General features: G+C 44.0%; 1 protein-coding gene across 1 annotated transcript in view; it reads left to right on the top strand.

The window, feature by feature from the left end:
- The window catches only part of LOC306789263 (chloride channel protein 2-like), a 36,402-nt gene extending 17,201 nt beyond the window's left edge, over nt 1–19,201 (top strand). Inside the window, exons 3-25 of the mRNA XM_079285122.1 lie at nt 2,928–3,059; nt 4,130–4,258; nt 4,677–4,810; nt 5,136–5,216; nt 6,980–7,003; nt 7,529–7,607; nt 9,345–9,470; nt 9,867–9,951; nt 10,378–10,479; nt 11,191–11,293; nt 12,305–12,460; nt 12,540–12,609; nt 12,704–12,814; nt 13,300–13,513; nt 13,678–13,811; nt 14,372–14,601; nt 14,918–15,029; nt 15,210–15,256; nt 16,131–16,187; nt 16,653–16,691; nt 16,780–16,884; nt 17,506–17,592; nt 17,720–19,201. Coding sequence (XP_079141248.1) covers nt 2,928–3,059; nt 4,130–4,258; nt 4,677–4,810; nt 5,136–5,216; nt 6,980–7,003; nt 7,529–7,607; nt 9,345–9,470; nt 9,867–9,951; nt 10,378–10,479; nt 11,191–11,293; nt 12,305–12,460; nt 12,540–12,609; nt 12,704–12,814; nt 13,300–13,513; nt 13,678–13,811; nt 14,372–14,601; nt 14,918–15,029; nt 15,210–15,256; nt 16,131–16,187; nt 16,653–16,691; nt 16,780–16,884; nt 17,506–17,592; nt 17,720–18,229 — 2,867 coding nt within the window. The 3' untranslated portion in view covers nt 18,230–19,201. The remainder of the gene's footprint in view (nt 1–2,927; nt 3,060–4,129; nt 4,259–4,676; nt 4,811–5,135; nt 5,217–6,979; nt 7,004–7,528; nt 7,608–9,344; nt 9,471–9,866; nt 9,952–10,377; nt 10,480–11,190; nt 11,294–12,304; nt 12,461–12,539; nt 12,610–12,703; nt 12,815–13,299; nt 13,514–13,677; nt 13,812–14,371; nt 14,602–14,917; nt 15,030–15,209; nt 15,257–16,130; nt 16,188–16,652; nt 16,692–16,779; nt 16,885–17,505; nt 17,593–17,719) is intronic.
- The last annotated feature ends 213 nt before the right edge of the window (nt 19,202–19,414 follow it).

Below are 19,414 nucleotides of genomic sequence, written 5' to 3'. Positions count from 1 at the left end.
GGTCAGTTCACCCAAATTGAAACATTTGAACTCCCTTGCGGTGTAGAAATAGTTCCCATAAAATCAATTCACGCTGATGTTTGCGGATCATCCGCAGTAACAAGGACACTGCTTTTGGACACACTGTGTTTGCACAAGTCAGCCAACGTGGCTGTTGTCTGTCGCTTTCTGTGCCGTTTTGCTCTTGTGACTCGTGATCTGATTAAAGCTCGATACATCACGCCATAGGTGGAAGCGACACTGCCGCGGCCCAGCCTCGCTCTCCCTCCACCATAATGGAAGCCATTCAACACAATCACTCTCGGATCAGGAGCCAGCCAGAGTGATGTGTGCGCTCGCTGTCTGTGTGCTCGTAGATCAAGCCGTGCTTGTATTTTGAGACTCGTTTTCAGATCGACGCTCCGGCTCGACGGGCACTGCTGCTGTCCTGTTCAGTAATGTGTGTGGAGAGAACCTTTTCAGATTTGGAAGTGGGAGTATTACTGTTCCCCCCCCCCCCTCATATATCTGTGTGGGAACAGCATCTCTGTGGATGATGGACTAAGAGTGTGTGAGCCTCTGTTCAGATCAGTAACTGGAGCCGCAGCTTTTGAACAAGGCAGCCTACACATTGCAGCCAAGGGCTCTGCGACCCGGTCGTGATGGAGAGCTAAAGACATGCGCTGCCTTTTTTATTTTGACTCACAGAGTGAATCTTTTTTGGGGGGGGGGGTATTGTAGAGCCGGCGTTATATCCTCCCAGGAACGGCATCATCGTGTATTATGTCACGTTATGCATTCAGCGGCTTTGCACCTTTTTGAACATACTGTTTAAAGGTGGAACACCTCCTGCATATTTTTAGCATTGTTCCTGATTTACAGCTAGTTGGCTTCAGGTGATGGAATGCAGGACTAGCAGAGGTGGGTAGAACATTTCTGGCGGTGTGATTTTCTTTCTTTTTTTTCATAACGAGATCAGGAGAAGACATCTGTGATCTCCACTGAGCCTCCAGATGTGAGCGAGAGCCAAGATGCACACGGAAGTACGTGGCTTTGCAGGTGCCAGACGAGATGTGTGTGTGTGTGAGATAGAGAAAGAGAGAGAGAGGAATAAAGAAAGAGAAGCTATGGGATTATGAATTTCCTCAGCTTCGTCCAGTGACCTGTGAAATAAAAATGAAAGATCCAGTGAAGAACATGGCAGTCCAATAGATAGATTCACCTTTAAATGTTTCTTTTTTAAACTTAAAAAGCGTGTCCACTGTGTGATGGGTTTGTCTGCGCATGACTGCGTTTGCATGCGTACGTCCTCTGTTGCCACCTTACCGTCCAGCAGGTGGCCTGACGTTCCGGGCAGCTCGCCACGTCATGCACACAGTTGTGCTCCACCTCCCGCAGGAGAGTCAGCATCCCTGCGTGACCCGAATCCTGCACCAGAAAAAGACTGCTGCAATGTCTGTCTTTTTCCCATTCATTTATGTTGTTTATTATGTCTGTGCAGTCGCAATGTCATTCAAACAACAAGAAGTATTTGTGCGGTTATAAACATACAACCAGCATAGTCACACATTTGACAAAGTGTAGGAAAAGAAAAGCACAATTGTGAGAGTTAGAACATGTAAATATAGGGGGATAACGATGCATCTGTAAGATTGCTGTCTCATGTTCAACAGTTATTTGATTTTAGAAATAGTTTGGAGCTATTATTCAATTTTTTTAAGTTTTTAAAACTTTCATTTCGTTTGTAAAACGTCCAGATGAAAGAGTTTAAAAGTTTAAAAAGGCCCAGTCATTTCCTGAGACACCTGGGAACTGTAGTTTTCAGCAAAAGTCAGCCAAACAGGAATTTATTTATTTTATTTTCTTTTTGTTCACTCTCATCATCACATCTGTTGCTCTCTTGGTCTCTCCTAAGATGCGACAGTTTCCTCCATGGCCACTATATGACTTCTGAGCGGCAGAGTAAACTAATCAAAACAACTCGGTGCATCACGACTGTCGCACTTTTATGAAATATGGATGTGGTAAATGTGTTAGTAGCACAGTCGAGCGTCTCTTGGGACGGGCACGTCTATGAACACTCTGGATGTTGAAGAGAATTCCACTGGCTTTGGCAGTGTCCGCAGACAAGAGAGAGGAAATGAGTCCAGTGAAGCCTCTTTTAGCATGACCTAGCTCAGAGTTATAGATTATAATGTAATGGCAGAATTTGTAAACCGTGACCCAGCTTTGTATCGTGTCTGTATTCTTTTTTTAATTTGAGGTAGATGAAGGTAAAGCAATGCTCTCATTCTCAACACATTCACCATATAATAAGCTCCTTTAGTTTGTTGTTGTTCTTTCAAATAGATAGTATCTCTGTCCACTCTTCTTGTCTTTAAATACAACATTCTTCTTTGGTCATGGGAAGCTGAATCCTTTATTCACTCTTATGAATGTTCTCATTATAATTGGGCAATATAGATAAAATCACAAAAGTGACACAACCTGATATAGCTCATGTGTCAAATGTAGTCATATTTTAAATTGAGAGACCATCGATAAAATGAACCACACACTAACGTATCTTTTTGGCTAATCTGCTTAATTAAATAGATGTTAAAGACAGCGGAGAGCTATCACAAGTGTACATGAAATGTATGTTGCATCGCCCTAATCCTTCCTTGCATTTATATCTTAACCTTTTTGTGCTTCTTTTCAATTTCATATTTGCTCTGCATCGTTTTAATTTGTGTTTAAAGCGCTTCTGTGGCCTAAATCCTTCCATTCATCCCTTTCTCCTCCTTCACTACATATTCATTTCATGTCTTTTCCTTCCCCTCTGACACAGCTGGTTCCTTTCATTCTCACACCCACACATATTTTTCCTTCAGTCTCTTTTCACACCTTTTAAGATTAATTTCAAGGATTTAATTTTTGTGCTTTTTCCTCTGTCTCTGTGCCCTCAGTGTGTGCGTCTCGCTGCCAGAAGTTCCTGATCTCGCGGGTGGGAGAGGACTGGATCTTCCTCATTCTGCTGGGGCTGCTCATGGCTCTGGTCAGCTGGGTCATGGACTACGCCATCGCCTTCTGCCAAGAAGGTGAGACACAGAGAGAGAGAGACAGATAGAGATAGAGAGACAGAGACAGAGAGAGAGACAGATAGAGATAGAGAGACAGAGACACAGAGAGAGAGAGAGAGAGAGACACACACAGAGAGTGATAGAGAGACAGAGACACAGAGAGAGAGAGACAGATAGAGATATAGAGACAGACACAGAGAGAGAGAGAGAGAGAGAGAGAGACACACAGAGAGTGATAGAGAGACAGAGACACAGAGAGATAGAGAGAGAGAGGAAAGACTGCGGTGAATGAAGGGCACAGAGGCAGCAAAGTATTAATGAGCCATGCTTTCCAGCAAACAGCTGTAAATGGTAAATAATAACACAAATTGTGGCAGAATTATATTAATCTGGCGCTTATGTCTTTCATTAGGATTTAAAGGATCAATAAATACCATTTTTACTTACATAGCATCAAATGCATCAATCATAATGCAAAAACGAAAATCCTCTGAAATGATTAACCTGTAACGCAACACATCCCGATAGCGATAACTGTGGTGTTTTAATTCAAAATGTTATTCCCTCTTTCTTTCTCACATCAATAAAATACCTGTAATTGATGAAAATAACAGAGTACCAAAAGTTTTTTGAAGTCTGAATGTCTACCCATATATATGAGCAGGTGTATTCATGAATCGTTTTCCAAAAACCTCTGTTACTTTTAACCTATTTCTTTTTTTTTTCTTCAAATGATGTTACTTTACACTTATCCATGATGGAGAGTGTTTTAGGAAAATCTCTGCTTTTAGGTGTGAAGGATGCGGGCAGAAAGAACCGCTTCCTCTAATGGGTTTCATGGAATGATTAGATAGGAAGAGAGCTAAATCCCCAATCATGGCGAGGTGGCCACAAAGCTGCTGTAGGCGCAGAAAAATGCATGAATAAGACAGAGAAGGGAGGTCAAAGGGCATTAATGAAGAGCAGAGGAATCGGGTGAATCTATTCACAACAGATACATCATATGGGGGAACTGGCTGTTAAATGGTTTAGTTTTCTACCGCATTATACTGAGATGAAGTTGTCTGTGTGTGTGTGTGTGTGTGCAGCACAGAAGTGGATGTATGGTGGACTGGACAGCAACATGCTTCTGCAGTACATCGCCTGGGTCACCTACCCTGTAGTGCTCATCACTTTCTCAGCAGGATTCACACAGATACTGGCGCCTCAGGCTGTGGGTAAGACATACACGCACGCACGCACACACACACACACACACACACACACACACACACACACACACACACACACACACACACACACACACACACACACATCCATTTCAACTATTGATGCACAAACACATGTATTCATGTCTGTAATGTCATTGGCTCTGTAATGCAGCATAAGGTCCTCCAAGGACACGTGCTGTCGTAGTGCTCACGTCTGCAGGAAATCCATGCAGTATAGCAGTGATGAGATGTGCATACAGAAAACTATATGAATATCAATCAGCTCTTCCCCTTCACCCGCCCCCCCGCCTCGCTCTTCATTTATTCCCCTCATCCTTTTTTCTCTGTAATTTCTTCCTTTCAACTCGTCTTTTCTCTCCTCTCCATCATCCGACCCGACATCTCTTTCCTTTTCACTTCCCAGGTTCAGGTATCCCTGAGATGAAGACCATACTGAGGGGGGTGGTCCTGAAGGAGTACCTGACGTTTAAGACGTTCGTGGCCAAAGTCATCGGTCTGACCTGCGCTCTGGGCAGCGGCATGCCTCTGGGAAAGGAGGTAGAGGGTTTCTTTTTCCCCCTCATCTCTCTCCATCACAGTCTCTTGGGCTGCACAAATTATACATGACAGACGGCTTTGACAATTTTTCAAAGTTCCCTGTCGGGCAGGATTTAATCATCTTGCTTCTTCTAGTCTCATTGAAGTTGCTGCTGGGAAAATAAAAAAATGATTTGTTCTAAAGTAGTTTGAATCTGAATCTGAGCAGGCGTTAATCAATTTTGAGTAATGCCCCTGAACTCGAGTACCGCATGCTCGACTAGAATGTGCTTTCAGTCATACCCTGTCTGCTAACATCCTAATCTCTCTCCGTCCTCTCCCTCAGGGACCCTTTGTTCATGTTGCCAGTCTGTGCGCCGCTCTCCTGAGCAAATTTTTGGCTCCTCTTTTCGGCGGGATTTACACGGTGAGGACAGCAACCACATTTACAAAAAGGAAATGCAGATTTCCTGATGCCCAAAGTTAAACCTGTATGAGTTATTGAACCTTTAAGGACCTTATGTCTCTATCTGGAACATTCAGCATCAACTAATCTGATGATTTAATCCCTCAGATTAAATCATTGAGGAGTCTTAGTGAACATACCATTATATTTATGTCGTTGGTGGTGCTCTCGACATTCAATTATTAAGAAATATTGATCATGTTTCATTCACTTTGTTCAAATTCAGTGACACTACACATCAGCGACAATAAATTCACCAATCCAGCGTCACATGACGGATTGCAGTTTTAAAGAATTTTAAAGAATGATGTCCAAGAGTGACACAAGAACTTCACTTTCATGCTTTCATCTGTACGTTAAAGGGTAAATCCACTTAAGGGTACCGTACTTTGAAACATCTATGGTCAGTGTGTTCCAGACTTTTTTTTTTGCGTAGCTGCTTCTCACTAATCGGCCTCATCTACTTGTGCGTCATGCTTTTTCGGAATGAATGATCAATCTGAACTTTTGCCAAATTATTAAAAGTCCACTAAAATATAAAGTAAAGGCATTTTGATTCCATATTACAGAGGCAGCACACACACACACACACACACACACACACACACACACACACACACACACACACACACAGAGGGTAATCACATGCTACAAAGGTTTCCATATTTAATCGGGTTCAGAGCAGTTACATGGTGCATAATCACCAAAAATCAAATGCATATTTTTCTCTTTTTTTCAACCTTTTATAAGGAAAGTTTCATTGTGATCAAAGCTATCTTTTACAAGATTCCGCTATTTACACACATTTACATCAGGGAGCTGCTCACTAAAACAGCTGCTGAGCGTTAAGTAATCGATGCAGGGACCATCACATCACAAGCCCACCTCTTACTTAATTAAATCCAGTTTACTGCTGAAGATTTAAGTAGTTGAATATTTTTTTGCAGTTAAAATGAATTGTTTCTTGCACTGGAAATACTGAATCTCAACATGACATCTCTTTGTCTATGTTGACCCAGCTACAGTTATTATAATATAGATTTTCTTTTTCACTGATTTGAAGTATTGCATGGTAGATTTTAACCTTTGATCCTTCCACTTATTGTAAAGAAGGGGTCTAAATAGTTGCTGAGAAGAAATGAGAATGGGCAACATTTACCCACATGGGAGGATTTCCTTCATCTTTGTGTCTTTTCCTTCGGTCCTCAAAAGGTGCGAAGCTGCAAGAAAACACACACACAATCAACGTTATTCTTCAAAATCTCTGTGTTTTACTTGACTCTCTACCGTTCCCCAGGACACACTCTCACCTCCACTTATGTGAGACCACACGCTCGGCTTCTGCCTATTTCTGCAGCGGGACAGTGGGCTATGCTTCTCCTCCATGTGCCAGCAGCACCATCATCACCACCATCAGTACGGGGGAAGATAGACCGCAGTGATGAGGAGGACGAGAAACTCATGTCAGCACAGTTAGAAAAGACTGAAATAGTCCAGGCGTCAACTGTGCAGCCGTTAAACATAGTCAGTCTGGGGGAAAATGTTAATTCAGTTCACTGCCGAATCCAGACGGGTGTTTGCTGAGGCTCATTCTCTGCTTGTTTGATTTTGTGTGGTTGGGATAGTAAGTTGGCTGTCCTCCAGGAGCAGAAATAAAAGGTAACCTCTACACTCACATATTTTTGTCTCTTTGTGCCCCCCCCCCTCCACTTTGACTGCTAAAGGAAGAACCCTTTGAGGGAAGCAAGGTATGAAACGCACGAGACAGATAGTTTATTTTATTGCCAATTCCATCAACATGAATAACCCATGCTGTCCATCTCAGGAGCAGAGAGAGATTGATGCTTTTCCATTTGTCTGCGCTGTTTGATTCTGTTCAGTGAACCGTCACAGCGAAGCATCGGTCTGCGCCGTCTTTGCTTCGACACAAACATGTCATTCCCATGATTTCATCACTCAAGCCTGGGTTTTTTAATCATGGCCGCAAATATCCCAGAACTCCTATATGTGATGTTGAATGTGCAAAAGATACAGTAGCTTTAATTGAAGCGTAACTGTTGCATTTGTAAACAGTTGGTGAATTTCGTTTTTTCATGAGAAATGCATTTGTCGTGTATTGCGTGTTTGTGGCATTTGCACGTCCATGTACACCTGTTGGGATGTGAGTGTGTGCGTGTGTGTGTATTTGCTTGAATGCATGGCTCTGTGTGTGTGTGTGTGTGTGTGTGTGTGTCTGTGTCTACCTGTGTGTATATCTGATTCTTGTTGGACAGAACGAGCTGAGGAACACAGAGATGCTGTCGGCTGCCTGTGCAGTGGGTGTGGGCTGCTGCTTCGCTGCCCCTATTGGAGGTAAGACAACATGGCTGCAGCCTCTGATTGAATGCTATCTAATTATGGTAGATAATTACAGGAGCTAATTGGATGGGGGGCAATACTTACCCCGCTTGGAGGAGAGTGGTTGTCAATTTCTGTCAGTCCGTCTGTCCAGTGGCGGCTGGTCAATAGAGGGCCATGGGGCCCCACCATGAGCCACACAAAAAAATAATAATGATTATAATAATCATAAATTATACAAATTGTCAATATTTGTGTTTTTGAACTATGGAATGTACCCAGTAATGTGTGTAAAATATGATATCTGCGCAAAATATATGCTTTTCCTGCTCGTCCTCTCCGCCTGTGTGCTCTCTGCTCGTCCTCTCCGTCTGTGTGCACGACACTCTGAGAACGCGCAGCTTGGGGGGCCTGATCGTTTTGGCCCAAAAGAGACGGGTCTATGAAGCAGTTTAGCCAATTGCTGATTCAAGATATAAATGAGTGACATACAATTTAGCCAATCAGCGCCCTCAAATAGATTCAGCTATGGGCCAGAACGATCTGGCCCCCCTCGCTGCGCGCTCTCGTCAGGAGAAGTCTCTACAGGCGCCCGCGCCACGAGCACTCCTTCTCCAAGACCCGTTTGAGAGGAGAACTTTGGCGGAGATTCTGCAGCCAAAGAGCTGATATCAGATCAGCCTGACCTCACAATCAGACAGCAGACTCGCGGGAAAGGGAAGCAGTACATGCGGAGCTTCTGTACGAGCTGTACACCAGACAGGTTTGGCTAGCTGGATGACGTCATGCTAATCATTTATTTAGCTTTTTAACCCTCCTGTTACTTTTGGGGTCAATTTGACCCCATTCAATGTTTAACGTCTCTAAATAAATAATTGACATCATTTTTTTTGCTTCATATTTAATGACTTTTCCTAATTTAACGGGGACAACTGGGTAAACATAAAATTAACATGATATGTTTTCAATGTCCTGTACACATGCGGTACGCATCGGTGTTCTTTGGGGTCAATTTTGCCCCAGGCTGTTTTAGCTGTGTAAAACATATAAGGTCATCCACAGGTCAGACACAAAATCTGCAGGTGCAAGCACAAGTACTTGCACCTGCGGTATATTGTCAAACAATCTACAAAGTAACACATTTGAACCAATTTTGGTTTGGTGACCATCTTTGGTGACCATCTTTTCTTCTACATAGTTGTCCTCAGTCTCATCTGCTTAACTTGGTCATGGAGGCATCAACATGTAATAGAGATGTTAAATTAACAGTGAAAACTCATCACAGCTTAATTTAACATCAGTATTCACAATTACACTTCATGTTTACTTCTCCTGATCTTTACCTCCTATAACAAGTTCCATAGGGGCATCTCAATAAATAAACATGTTATATTGTATTATATTATATAAGTGTTATTTACTGATTGTTTTCGTGTTGGAATACATGTTAAATATTTAACTGCCAAGTAATAATGCGTGTTTGATACTTATATTTTTTTTGCATGAAATCATACTGGGATGTTTGCTTAAATTGATAGGATGGCCCTACCTAGAACATTTTCCACCAGCCGCCACTGCGTCTGTCTACTGTTGCAACTATTTTCTACATCCTTGGATCTTTCTCTGCAGATGGAGTGGCCAATTAATGCAAATGTAGATGTTCAAATTTCCCCATTCGGCCATTTTCCACGATGGCCGTTCCAGTCTTTTCTTGAATAACATCTCCGAGTGTGTTTTGTTTGTGTGGCGCAGGGGTGCTGTTCAGTATTGAGGTCACTTCTACGTTTTTTGCCGTGAGGAACTACTGGAGGGGCTTCTTTGCCGCCACCTTCAGTGCCTTCATATTCAGAGTGCTGGCGGTGTGGAACCAGGAGGAAGGTTAGGGACGAATTATTTGTTTGTCAAAGACAAAAGTCCACATTTTTAACAACAGTTTTCTGCTTTGTGTACCTGGGTGTGTTTTGTGACTTTGCAATAGTGTGTTATTTCAGTTGTCTGGATGGATAATAAATAAGATCTCATTCAATTAGATCTGGAAAAAGTTAGAGAATTTAGTTTTAGTTTAATCATACCTTATATTTTATGAATAACTTCAATGGAACATGGACTGATATTAACATCTAAAGCCCCCATGTGTCACAGAATGAGTATATTGTTCTAATCATTTGTTGTCCAGTCCCATTTAAAGTTCTGTGTAATACATCTGCATCTGTAACAACAAGACGTATTGCTGTGAAGTCTACACAGAGTGACAGCAGTGCTCTTCTTCCTCAGAGACCATCACTGCTCTCTTTAAGACCCGTTTCCGTCTCGACTTCCCGTTTGACCTCCAGGAGCTGCCGGCGTTTGCCATCCTCGGGTGAGCATGTTTCCCCCGGACCGACGCCACATTACACTGATCCCAGGAGCAGTTCGGCGCCCGAAGGGACCTGAAACTGAGTCTCTTTCTCTGTAGTCTCGTCCTGGTCACATTCACATTCCAGTCTGAAGGTTGATTTGCATTCAATGAACGATGCATGAAATGAACTTCTTACTCTGCTGATTACCAAGTAGAGACTGTGTCCACATCTTCGCGTGCCAAATTCGATTCGATTCGATTGATGCCAATACGTTTTACTGGCGAAAAACAAGAAATTAACATTGGTTGGCTTCCGGTAAAGTGACTTTACCAGGCGCAATAAAATATAAAATAGTATTTGAGTGTGATTGCTTTGCAGTGTGGCTGGTTTTGTTCTTGTGTTTCACCTTCAACAGACCAAACACGTGTGTCTTTGTCTGTCTGCAGGATTGCCTGTGGTTTTGGTGGTGCACTGTTTGTCTACCTGAACCGGCATATTGTAGAGTGCATGAGGAAACAGAAGACTATTAACAAGTTCTTGCTGAGGAAGTGAGTATCTGACTCCTGATGTGACGCACAGAACATTTACACTTCTGGGGATTGACATTTTTGGGAAACTGTACTTCTTCGCTTTCTTGCCGAGAGTCAGATGAGAGGATCGATAGACTCTCTCGTGTCTGTACAGTCGGTACGGCAGACGGTTAGCTTAGCATGAACCAGCTAGACAGAAACAGCTAGCCTGGCTCAACTTGTCATTGTTACACCCAAACAAGATATAATGTGGTAATTAGTGAGCTTTAGAAATGCTGGTAGGGGGATGGAGTGACTTTTGGATAGATTCAGGCTAGCTGTTACCCCAGTCTTTATGCTAAGCTAACTGACTGTCAGCTGTAGCTATAGGGGCATCCATCTTCTCATCGAACCCCCGGCAAGAAAGCGAATATTCATATTTACCAAAAATAAATAGGAATCAATATTCAAGCTGCATCTTGAGAAGCCACATTTTAACCATTTAAACTGTAGCTAAACCTCAAAAGGATCTAAATCTGGCTCATGTGCCCCCAAACTTGTGTTTAACATGGGCTTGGTGTCTTATGTCACAAAGTTAACATCATATTTGGAGATGTAGGTGAAGTCCTTGTATGAATTGTTTTAGTTTCACACATCCCAGGGAGCTATTTATAATCTTTCCATCCTCACCACCCAGAAATCAAGCATGCACATACAGTGTGACAAGCACACCCATTAATGACCCCGCAGTCCGTCTCTTCCTGTCAGGCGTCTGGTGTATCCCGCACTCGTCACCCTGCTGGTCTCCACTCTCACCTTCCCCCCGGGCTTCGGGCAGTTCATGGCCGGACAGGTGAGGAAATACTTTCATGCTCTTCGGACACCGTTGTTAGATGATTGATGGTCATTTTAGACGAAGGGAGAGTTGGCGTCAGGTTGTGTATCATTTTGTGCTCCTCTTATTTGACAGCACAAAGCTGTCCAATAGCTGCCATGTTTCCCGATGTGGATAAAGACAAAAACAAAACCTTTTTTACTTCATCTTTTGCACAAATGCAACAGAAAACCTTTTGTTTATTGTCAAAGTCTTAGTGTCATTTTATATTTAGGGTTTTCTACTCATGCTTCTTAATAACTTGCGAGATACAACTCTGCAGAATTTGTGCAAAAGAAACAATGAAGAAAAAAGCCTCTGGTTCATTTGAATGGATGCAGACACATTGTTCTGCCACTGGAAACGTCTGACAATTGACACAACAAAGTGAAATGTAGTTTGAGCTTTTCTTTTCTTTAGAGATGCAGGGAACACAATTTTTGTGCTGGTGTTGCCTGTGCACCTGCCGCACTTCACAATCGTCCTGCGTAACAAGCCATTAAGATTTATTTTGGGCCTTTCAGACTGTCAAAAGAAGAAAAACGAACATCCGCTCGTAAGCTGAGGGAATACCTATTATTTGTCCTGTGCAGTTTTACAGGCAGCGGTGCTCATTTATTGAAAGAAATCCTGACACAAAACAGAATAAAACAAGTTGCTGAACTGGCATCAAGAAAGTTGCACTTGTTTCTCGACAACATTTGAAAGATTTAGGTCAATACCATCAGTATGTTTGCAGTGCACAAGTTACGAAACTCGAAATCCATTCAAAATCCTTTATTTCATCAGGACAATCCACTCAGTATCATCATGATCTCACGAGGAGAGTCCTGGGAGTTGTTGAAAACAAACATTACAATGAAACAATTAAATAATATCAACCAGTAGCATCACATTTTCAGTAGATTTCCAGTCGTCGTAGATCTCAACAGGTCCGGCGGAATAACAAACAGACATTCAGACGACTTCTCTCTCATGTCGACCCGTCAGCTGACGCAGCACGAGTCTCTGGTCGCGCTGTTCGACAACCGAACATGGTGCCGCCAGGGCGTGGCGGAGGAGTTCGACTACATCAGCCACCACCACGCCTGGAAACACCCACAGGTCAACGTCTTCATCACGCTCATCCTCTTCATCGTCATGAAGGTAGGCCTGTTCGACATACGTCCGGAAAATGTGTTTGGTTTGGATGGACTTTTCGTGACGCTCTGTCTCTCTGTCTCAGTTCTGGATGTCCGCTGTGGCCACCACCATGCCTGTTCCATGCGGGGCCTTCATGCCAGTTTTTCTTATTGGTGAATAAAATCCACTGTGTTTTCTAATGTCTTTACTGCAATGACGAAAAAGAAGCCCTTTAAGTAACGTCTGCTATCTGTGTGTGACGAACAGGCGCAGCATTTGGAAGACTTGTCGGAGAGATCATGGCAACCATGTTTCCTGATGGCATACATGCTGACGGCAGCGTGTATCCCATAGTCCCCGGTGGTTACGCTGTAGTTGGTGAGTTCTTTCACCCGCCGTACTTAATTCACCATTTTGTGTCTTATTTGCCTTGATAATTCCCAGGCACTCTTCAATTTTCCTGTGTGGTTGAAATCGTCCCCGCTGTAAAGCTGCAGCTGTTTCTATCCCTTCATGCCAGCTTAGAGGATGTGACTGATGAAATCTCATTCCACTTGTAGTTGAACACTACATTTTGGACCGAAGGTAAAATGGGAAATCGTTCAAAATTGCCACGGTCACGACTCACTGGTTAGTGTGACAGGATGGCCCTAAATGTTGTGAATTAGAATGACTGGAAATGAAAATCTGGTTTGGATTTGCCGACTTTCAGGAAATTGATTCATAACACACGGTTATTTAAACAGTCTCATTTCGAATTGCTGTTTTGAAAAGATGCCCGATCGCACACGAAATCCTCGTCTGTCCGTGAATGAATTTTAAGGAGGCAGGAAAAGGTTTTTCTTTAATTCCCTCCCACACAGGTGCTGCAGCGTTGTCTGGAGCAGTCACCCACACTGTATCCACAGCAGTCATCGTGTTTGAGCTGACTGGTCAGATCTCCCACATTCTGCCTGTGATGATCGCCGTGATCCTGGCCAACGCCGTGGCCCAGTCGCTCCAACCGTCACTGTACGACTCCATCATCCGCATCAAGAAACTCCCTTATCTGCCTGAACTGGGCATGGGACATCAAGAGTGAGTTTGTTTTTCATGAACGCTCAAGAAAGAGTTGTCTCTGACATTTGTTTATTCGATCTTTTCTGCCCTCATTTGTTATGTATCACCTCTCTCCCTCTCTTGCACCCACATCTCCCTGCTTCCCCCGTCCCGTCATTTCCTCCCCCTCTTCCATGTTTCAGGAAGTATAATATCCGTGTGGAGGACATCATGGTGAGGGATGTGCGCTACATCACTCTGAACTCTTGCTATCGGGACCTGCAGGAGATGATGCTGACTGGTCAGCTCAAAACACTGGCCCTGGTTGAGTCCAGTGGTAAGTGAATTCATATTTAAATCCATCTCAGCGAGTCTCTGCCATCGACTTGATACTCGTGCAGCAATCCTGTCGGATGTCAGGAGTAGGGCTGCTGTTGTTACGATACTCGTGTAATACTTTGCGTTTCAGTACACGGTAGACATGATGACTTCATCAATACATTACTTTCAGGAATATAAATACATTTCTTCTGCAAATCCTTTAAAAAAAAGGGATTAAAAACAAACCATAGTTCTCAAATGTTATCACGACAAGCAGTCTAAATAAAACTAACTCAATGGCAAAATTATGATTTAGGAATATGAACTGAAACTGTTGAGTCAACACCTCTCTAAAACAGCTTAAATACTGAACATTATAACCGTCTTAGAGGTAAGATTTGTTGCAGGACTCTTACATTAGTGTTGGTCTTAACGGCTTACTGAAACTGACACAACAGTTGTTTTCTGTTCCCCTTCTACCTCTGTGAGCTTTGTCTGCATTGCCACTTTCATCTCATTCCCTCACAAGTCCCCTGTCACCTTCTTTCCTCTTCCTCTTCCTTCCTGCTCCTTCAGACTCCATGATCCTGCTGGGCTCCATCGAGCGACTGCAGCTCCAGTCGCTGCTCTCTCTCCAGCTGAGCCGCCTGCGGAGGCTGGAGTACCTCTGCCAGTTGGCCCAGGACAACGGCATCCACGATCACCTGACCACCGACAGCACGCCCAGCTCCCCCTGCTCCCACATCAACTCCACCACCAACACAAGCGCTCGGCAAGCGGTCCGCTTCCTGGTGAGCGCCCAACAGGTGTGAGGCAAAGTCTGGCTTGGGTTGGGTTGTATTGGTAGACTAGAAGTGGATCAGGCGCAGCATGTGTGAAGCCTGTAGCAGTAGGTAAAGGCACAGGTGGAACTGTTGTGGTAAGTGTTTACTGTTAACTTTATAAACGTGCAGTGTTTCTACATTAACACATGCCTTCTTTGTCTCTGTCGTCTGTGCCCTTACCTGTGCTGTCCTGTGTGCACGCGCCCGTATTTGCCTTTTCTGTGTTCTCTGTGGCTGCCTGTGTGTGTTGCATGCGCGCTTGTGTCTGGCTTCCTCTGTTAATATCTTTTCCATGTAGATCTCCACAGAGGAGTCTTCCTCCTTCAGCCCAGTGGTTACCAATGTTCAACTTCCTCTGAAATCTGCCTTGAAAACTGTGACCGCCGTCAGCGACACAGAGACGCCAAATAGTATGTACTCCTACTAAACAATCCAAAATAAATAATGATTATTATATATATATATATTATAATTGTAAACAATACAAAGTTTATAGAAAGTGGGATACTGAAAACAAACTGATTGAAAATATTCAGATTTTAAATCCAAATGAAATGAAAACAGATTTTTTGCTTTTTTTCCCCTCTGAGGCTCTCAAACCCTTTCCTGTGCTGACCAAGACAATGAGCTGCTGGAGGTGAGAAAGAGAGAGGGATCATATATATATATATATGTGTGTGTGTGTGTGTGTGTGTGTGTGTGTGTGTGTGTGTGTGTGTGTGTGTGTGTGTGTGTGTGTGTGTGTGTGTGTGTGTGTGTGTGCCGTCTGTGAGTCCATGCCTGTGCCGTCCACCTCTTCCTCCTGCTGAAGGGCAGCATCCACCCACAGGCAGCAGGGTTTTCCTTTGTGATCTCATGCTGCGGAGTTTTGTTTCAAACACTTCTGTGAGTCATTGCCCCCTCACCACACATTCATCTCAGGTACGCTTTGTATGTGGCACAAATCTCCAATTGTACTGAAGGTTGAACTGATTAGAATGTCAAAGGTCACTGTCACCTGACAGAATACGCCATAACTAGAATTCATATGCTAATTGTGACAATTTCACTTTAATGTCTTTAAGGTCATAAACAAAAATTTTGGACAAATAAAAATAGATGAAAAGTCAAAGGATCATCAAAGTTGTTACAATTCATCCAGAGTGAGACATGAATGTTTGAACAACGTTCCATGGGAATCCATTTCATAGTTGTCGATGTGTTTCGCTAGAAACCAAAATGTGATACTGTCAGACAGTGTGAAATAATGCCTCAAAGTGCTAAAAGCAAACCTTTCTTCTGGCAGTGTATCCTTCAACCAATGTGGTATTAACATTGAGTTTCATTGCAGATTTGTGTGCCCTCACCTTCATCCGTGGTGTAGTAATTATACCCTTTCATCAGCATTGTGCTCACGTCACGGGCACTTCTGGGATCCCTGGGATCCCATTTTAAAATGCTAAACCTGTCCTGTTTCACTGATGCTCTGTTAACGCTGTGCTGTGTTGATCCTCTCTCTCCCCGGCCAGAAGAGTCCGGCTGGGCCGGCTCTTCCCGACAAAAGACAACGCGTGAGGATCTCCATGGCGGTAAGATTTTCCGCCGCCTAGAGACTGTTGCTTAGTAACCGTTGCCTTGCAACACGCACGTAGCGAGCGCTCGACCAAAATATTTTGAGAGAGAGAGAGAGAGAGAGAGAGAGAGAGAGAGAGAGAGAGAGAGAGAGAGAGAGAGAGAGAGAGAGAGAGAGAGAGAGAGAGAGAGAGAGAGAGAGAGAGAGAGAGAGAGAGAGAGAGAGAGAGAGAGAGAGAGAGAGAGAGAGAGAGAGAGAGAGAGAGAGATCTTGTCAACATCAGTGTTAAACCAAATGTACTGCGTCTGGTGGTGTCAGAGGGTTTTTGAGAGTTAGCATTGAGTTGAATTGTGTTCACTGGGATCATTCCCTCAGATCACTCCTTGTGTTGGTAGTGCACACAATGGTGTCAATCGTACTTTTTGTCTCCAAACCTTTGTGTGTTTGTGTAAACAGGGACATCGTATGTTTTGTCTTTTAGGACTCGACTGAAGCGGAAGATGGCATGACCCCATCAGACGTGAGACCTTCACTGCACACGGCGGAAAATACACAAAACATAAATTTTCCAACACGTTTTCATTGTCTCGTCGTCTTTCTCTTCGCAGATAGCGGAGTGGGAGGAGCAGCAGCTTGACGAGCCGGTGGATTTCAAGAACTGCAAGATTGATCCTGCTCCCTTCCAGCTGGTGGAGCAAACATCTCTGCATAAGGTACAATATCAACACCCTAGTGTCAAATGAAATCCCGTTTTTTTTTTTAATGCTTTCACTAATGCTGGGTCAGACCGATAATGGCCCGACAGACGTGGGGAAAATGAACGTCAGGTGGAAGAGTTGCTCATTTTATCCCGCGTAGTATCCAGTGGTGGAAGAAGTACTCAGATATTTTACTCACGTAAAAGTAGCAATACCACAGTGTAGAAATGCTGCAATGTAAAGTACATACTACGAAAGCATGAGCATAAAATATAAATATAAAAGTAAAAGTCCTCAATGTCATGTGTTCATCACTAAATTGACCAAATTTTAACTACTTTATTTACAAGATTTTAAGTCGACCTGTAACCATTTGGCTATCACTCTTGGGTCAGTAGCATTATAGCAAATACATCACACATGCATCTGTGTGTGCTGCAGACAAGCAATGACTGGTTGGTGTCCAAAGCCATGTCTCACAGCAAGAATTCATGACTATAGGATCGCCTAGTCTTACAGTGACCGTCTCAAAAGGGCAAAAACGTCGTGGTACAATGATTTCCATGACCCTGATCCAAAATGACGGCCCTCTCCGAGTCTGTATTCAGGCCATGACCCATCTCTCCTCCTACACAGACCCACACCATCTTCTCTCTGCTGGGTCTGGATCACGCCTATGTGACCAGCATGGGACGTCTGGTCGGAGTGGTCTCTCTCAGAGAGGTGTGCATATGTTGTTCTTCAATTGTTAAAGCTTCTGATAGAGATTTCTTCCTGTATCTGATCACCATCTCTTTTCTATCCCCCGTCCGTCCGTCTTCATTTCTGCTGCTCTCTTTCGTCTCTCCAGCTGCGTAAGGCCATCGAGGGCTCGGTGACAGTGACTGGAGTAAAAGTGCGCCCTCCGTTGGCCAGTTTCCGCGACAGTGGGAACAGCACAAACGTATCCGAGGTGACAGAACTGCACAAGCTGTGCATCCGCCACAGGGGTCTCTCATTGCCACGGGAACCCAACCCTCCGGACGTGGAGGACCAGCCAGACCTCCCGTACAAAGAGATCCCCGTCAACTTCTCGGACCCATCGAATTTGCAGTTTGAAAGCAGCCCCCGGGACATCTCGAGTCAGGAGTTGGTGCTCCAGGAGAGCCCTTCGTTCACCGAGGACCCGTCGGAGCTTACTTTTGACTGCAGCCCCTCCCACACTGAGGAATCAGAGCTGGGCTGTGACTATGACCCCCTCGCCCACACTCCGGAGCAGGACGACACGGAGCAAGAACAGGGGAGTCCGTCTCTGACCAAGGACCAATCAGAACCTGAGGGAGAGGGTGTCCCCGCCCACACTGAGGATCAATCAAAATGATCAGGGGGGGGGATCCATGCTGTTGCCTCATGAATGTTAACGTTTCTTACATTTGTAGAGGTCACTCTGGCCTCCAAGTCCAGCCTAGATGCCCGTGTTTCTAACGTTGTTGTGGCGTGATTGAGCGAGTGAGCAGGAGTAGATGTGACATCCATTATTGCGTTTCAAACTGTGCAAATGCCCGTTTTAAAAGATAAAGCCGGCTTTATTCTACATGTGACTTACTGTCAACGAATGCCATGAAAGGACCAAAGCCAACCGCTACTGACTCCCCCGTAATGTCTGCTGCTCTTTGATTCCTGTTGAAGAGGCAAATCTTTAAAGCCTCCGAACACCCACACAGGTGCTTCCAGTTATTCTGATTAGCCCTCTGCTCGGGTTGAAGGTGGGCCGGAGCTTTGATGGGAGTTCAATTAGGTCACAGATCTTCATCCACCACCAGGTGCAACAAAGCTAACAGGAGACTCGGTCACTTGAAATCAATCAGCTGTAGTCTGTGGACGCCCACACAGTCCTGAGAGGAGGTCTAATCAGCCAGGTCAACTGGATGGGTGCTCAGAGGCTTTAAAGAGGACGTCGCCAATTTTACACATCAAAGTCTGTGTTCTGGTGTTGGAGAGTGTTTTAATCATTTTCTGTGAAAGACTTCATGTAAAGCTTTTTTGTTGCTCCAGAGGGAGATATGGGAAGCGAACTGATTCATCAAAAATCTTGAGAACATCTGATAACGGCCCTTTAGGTGAGATTATTCAAGTCATTTCCTAAAACAGCTGGGCAGTGCAGGCTGTATTACTCAAACAAGCATTAATAATGCATTTATTTCAGCCACAGATGTGGTGCTCTAGCGAGCAGGTGTATGTGTGGGATTTGCCTCAGAAATAAAGACTTGTTGTATTATATGTGTGATATTGTAATGAGGGCGCATGCCACTCATTGCAACAATTTGGCTCGTTTATGTGTTTTAATACTTTTTTGGAGCAGTTCTTGACTACGAAAGACTTCACCAGTTTGGTCTTTTCATGGGATTTGTTGATAAGACAAATATGGTAAATTGTCAGCTGCGTGTGTGTGTGTGTGTGTGTGTGTGTGTGTGTGTGTGTGTGTGTGTGTGTGTGTGTGTGTGTGTGTGTGTGTGTGTGTGTGCATGAAAGATTCTTTTTTTTCCATGCCATGCTCACATCTGGT

This window comes from Melanostigma gelatinosum (assembly GCF_949748355.1).
Source record: "Melanostigma gelatinosum genome assembly, chromosome: 15".
NCBI classification, from domain to species: Eukaryota; Metazoa; Chordata; class Actinopteri; order Perciformes; family Zoarcidae; genus Melanostigma; species Melanostigma gelatinosum.
This window is presented reverse-complemented; position numbering and strand designations above follow the sequence as displayed.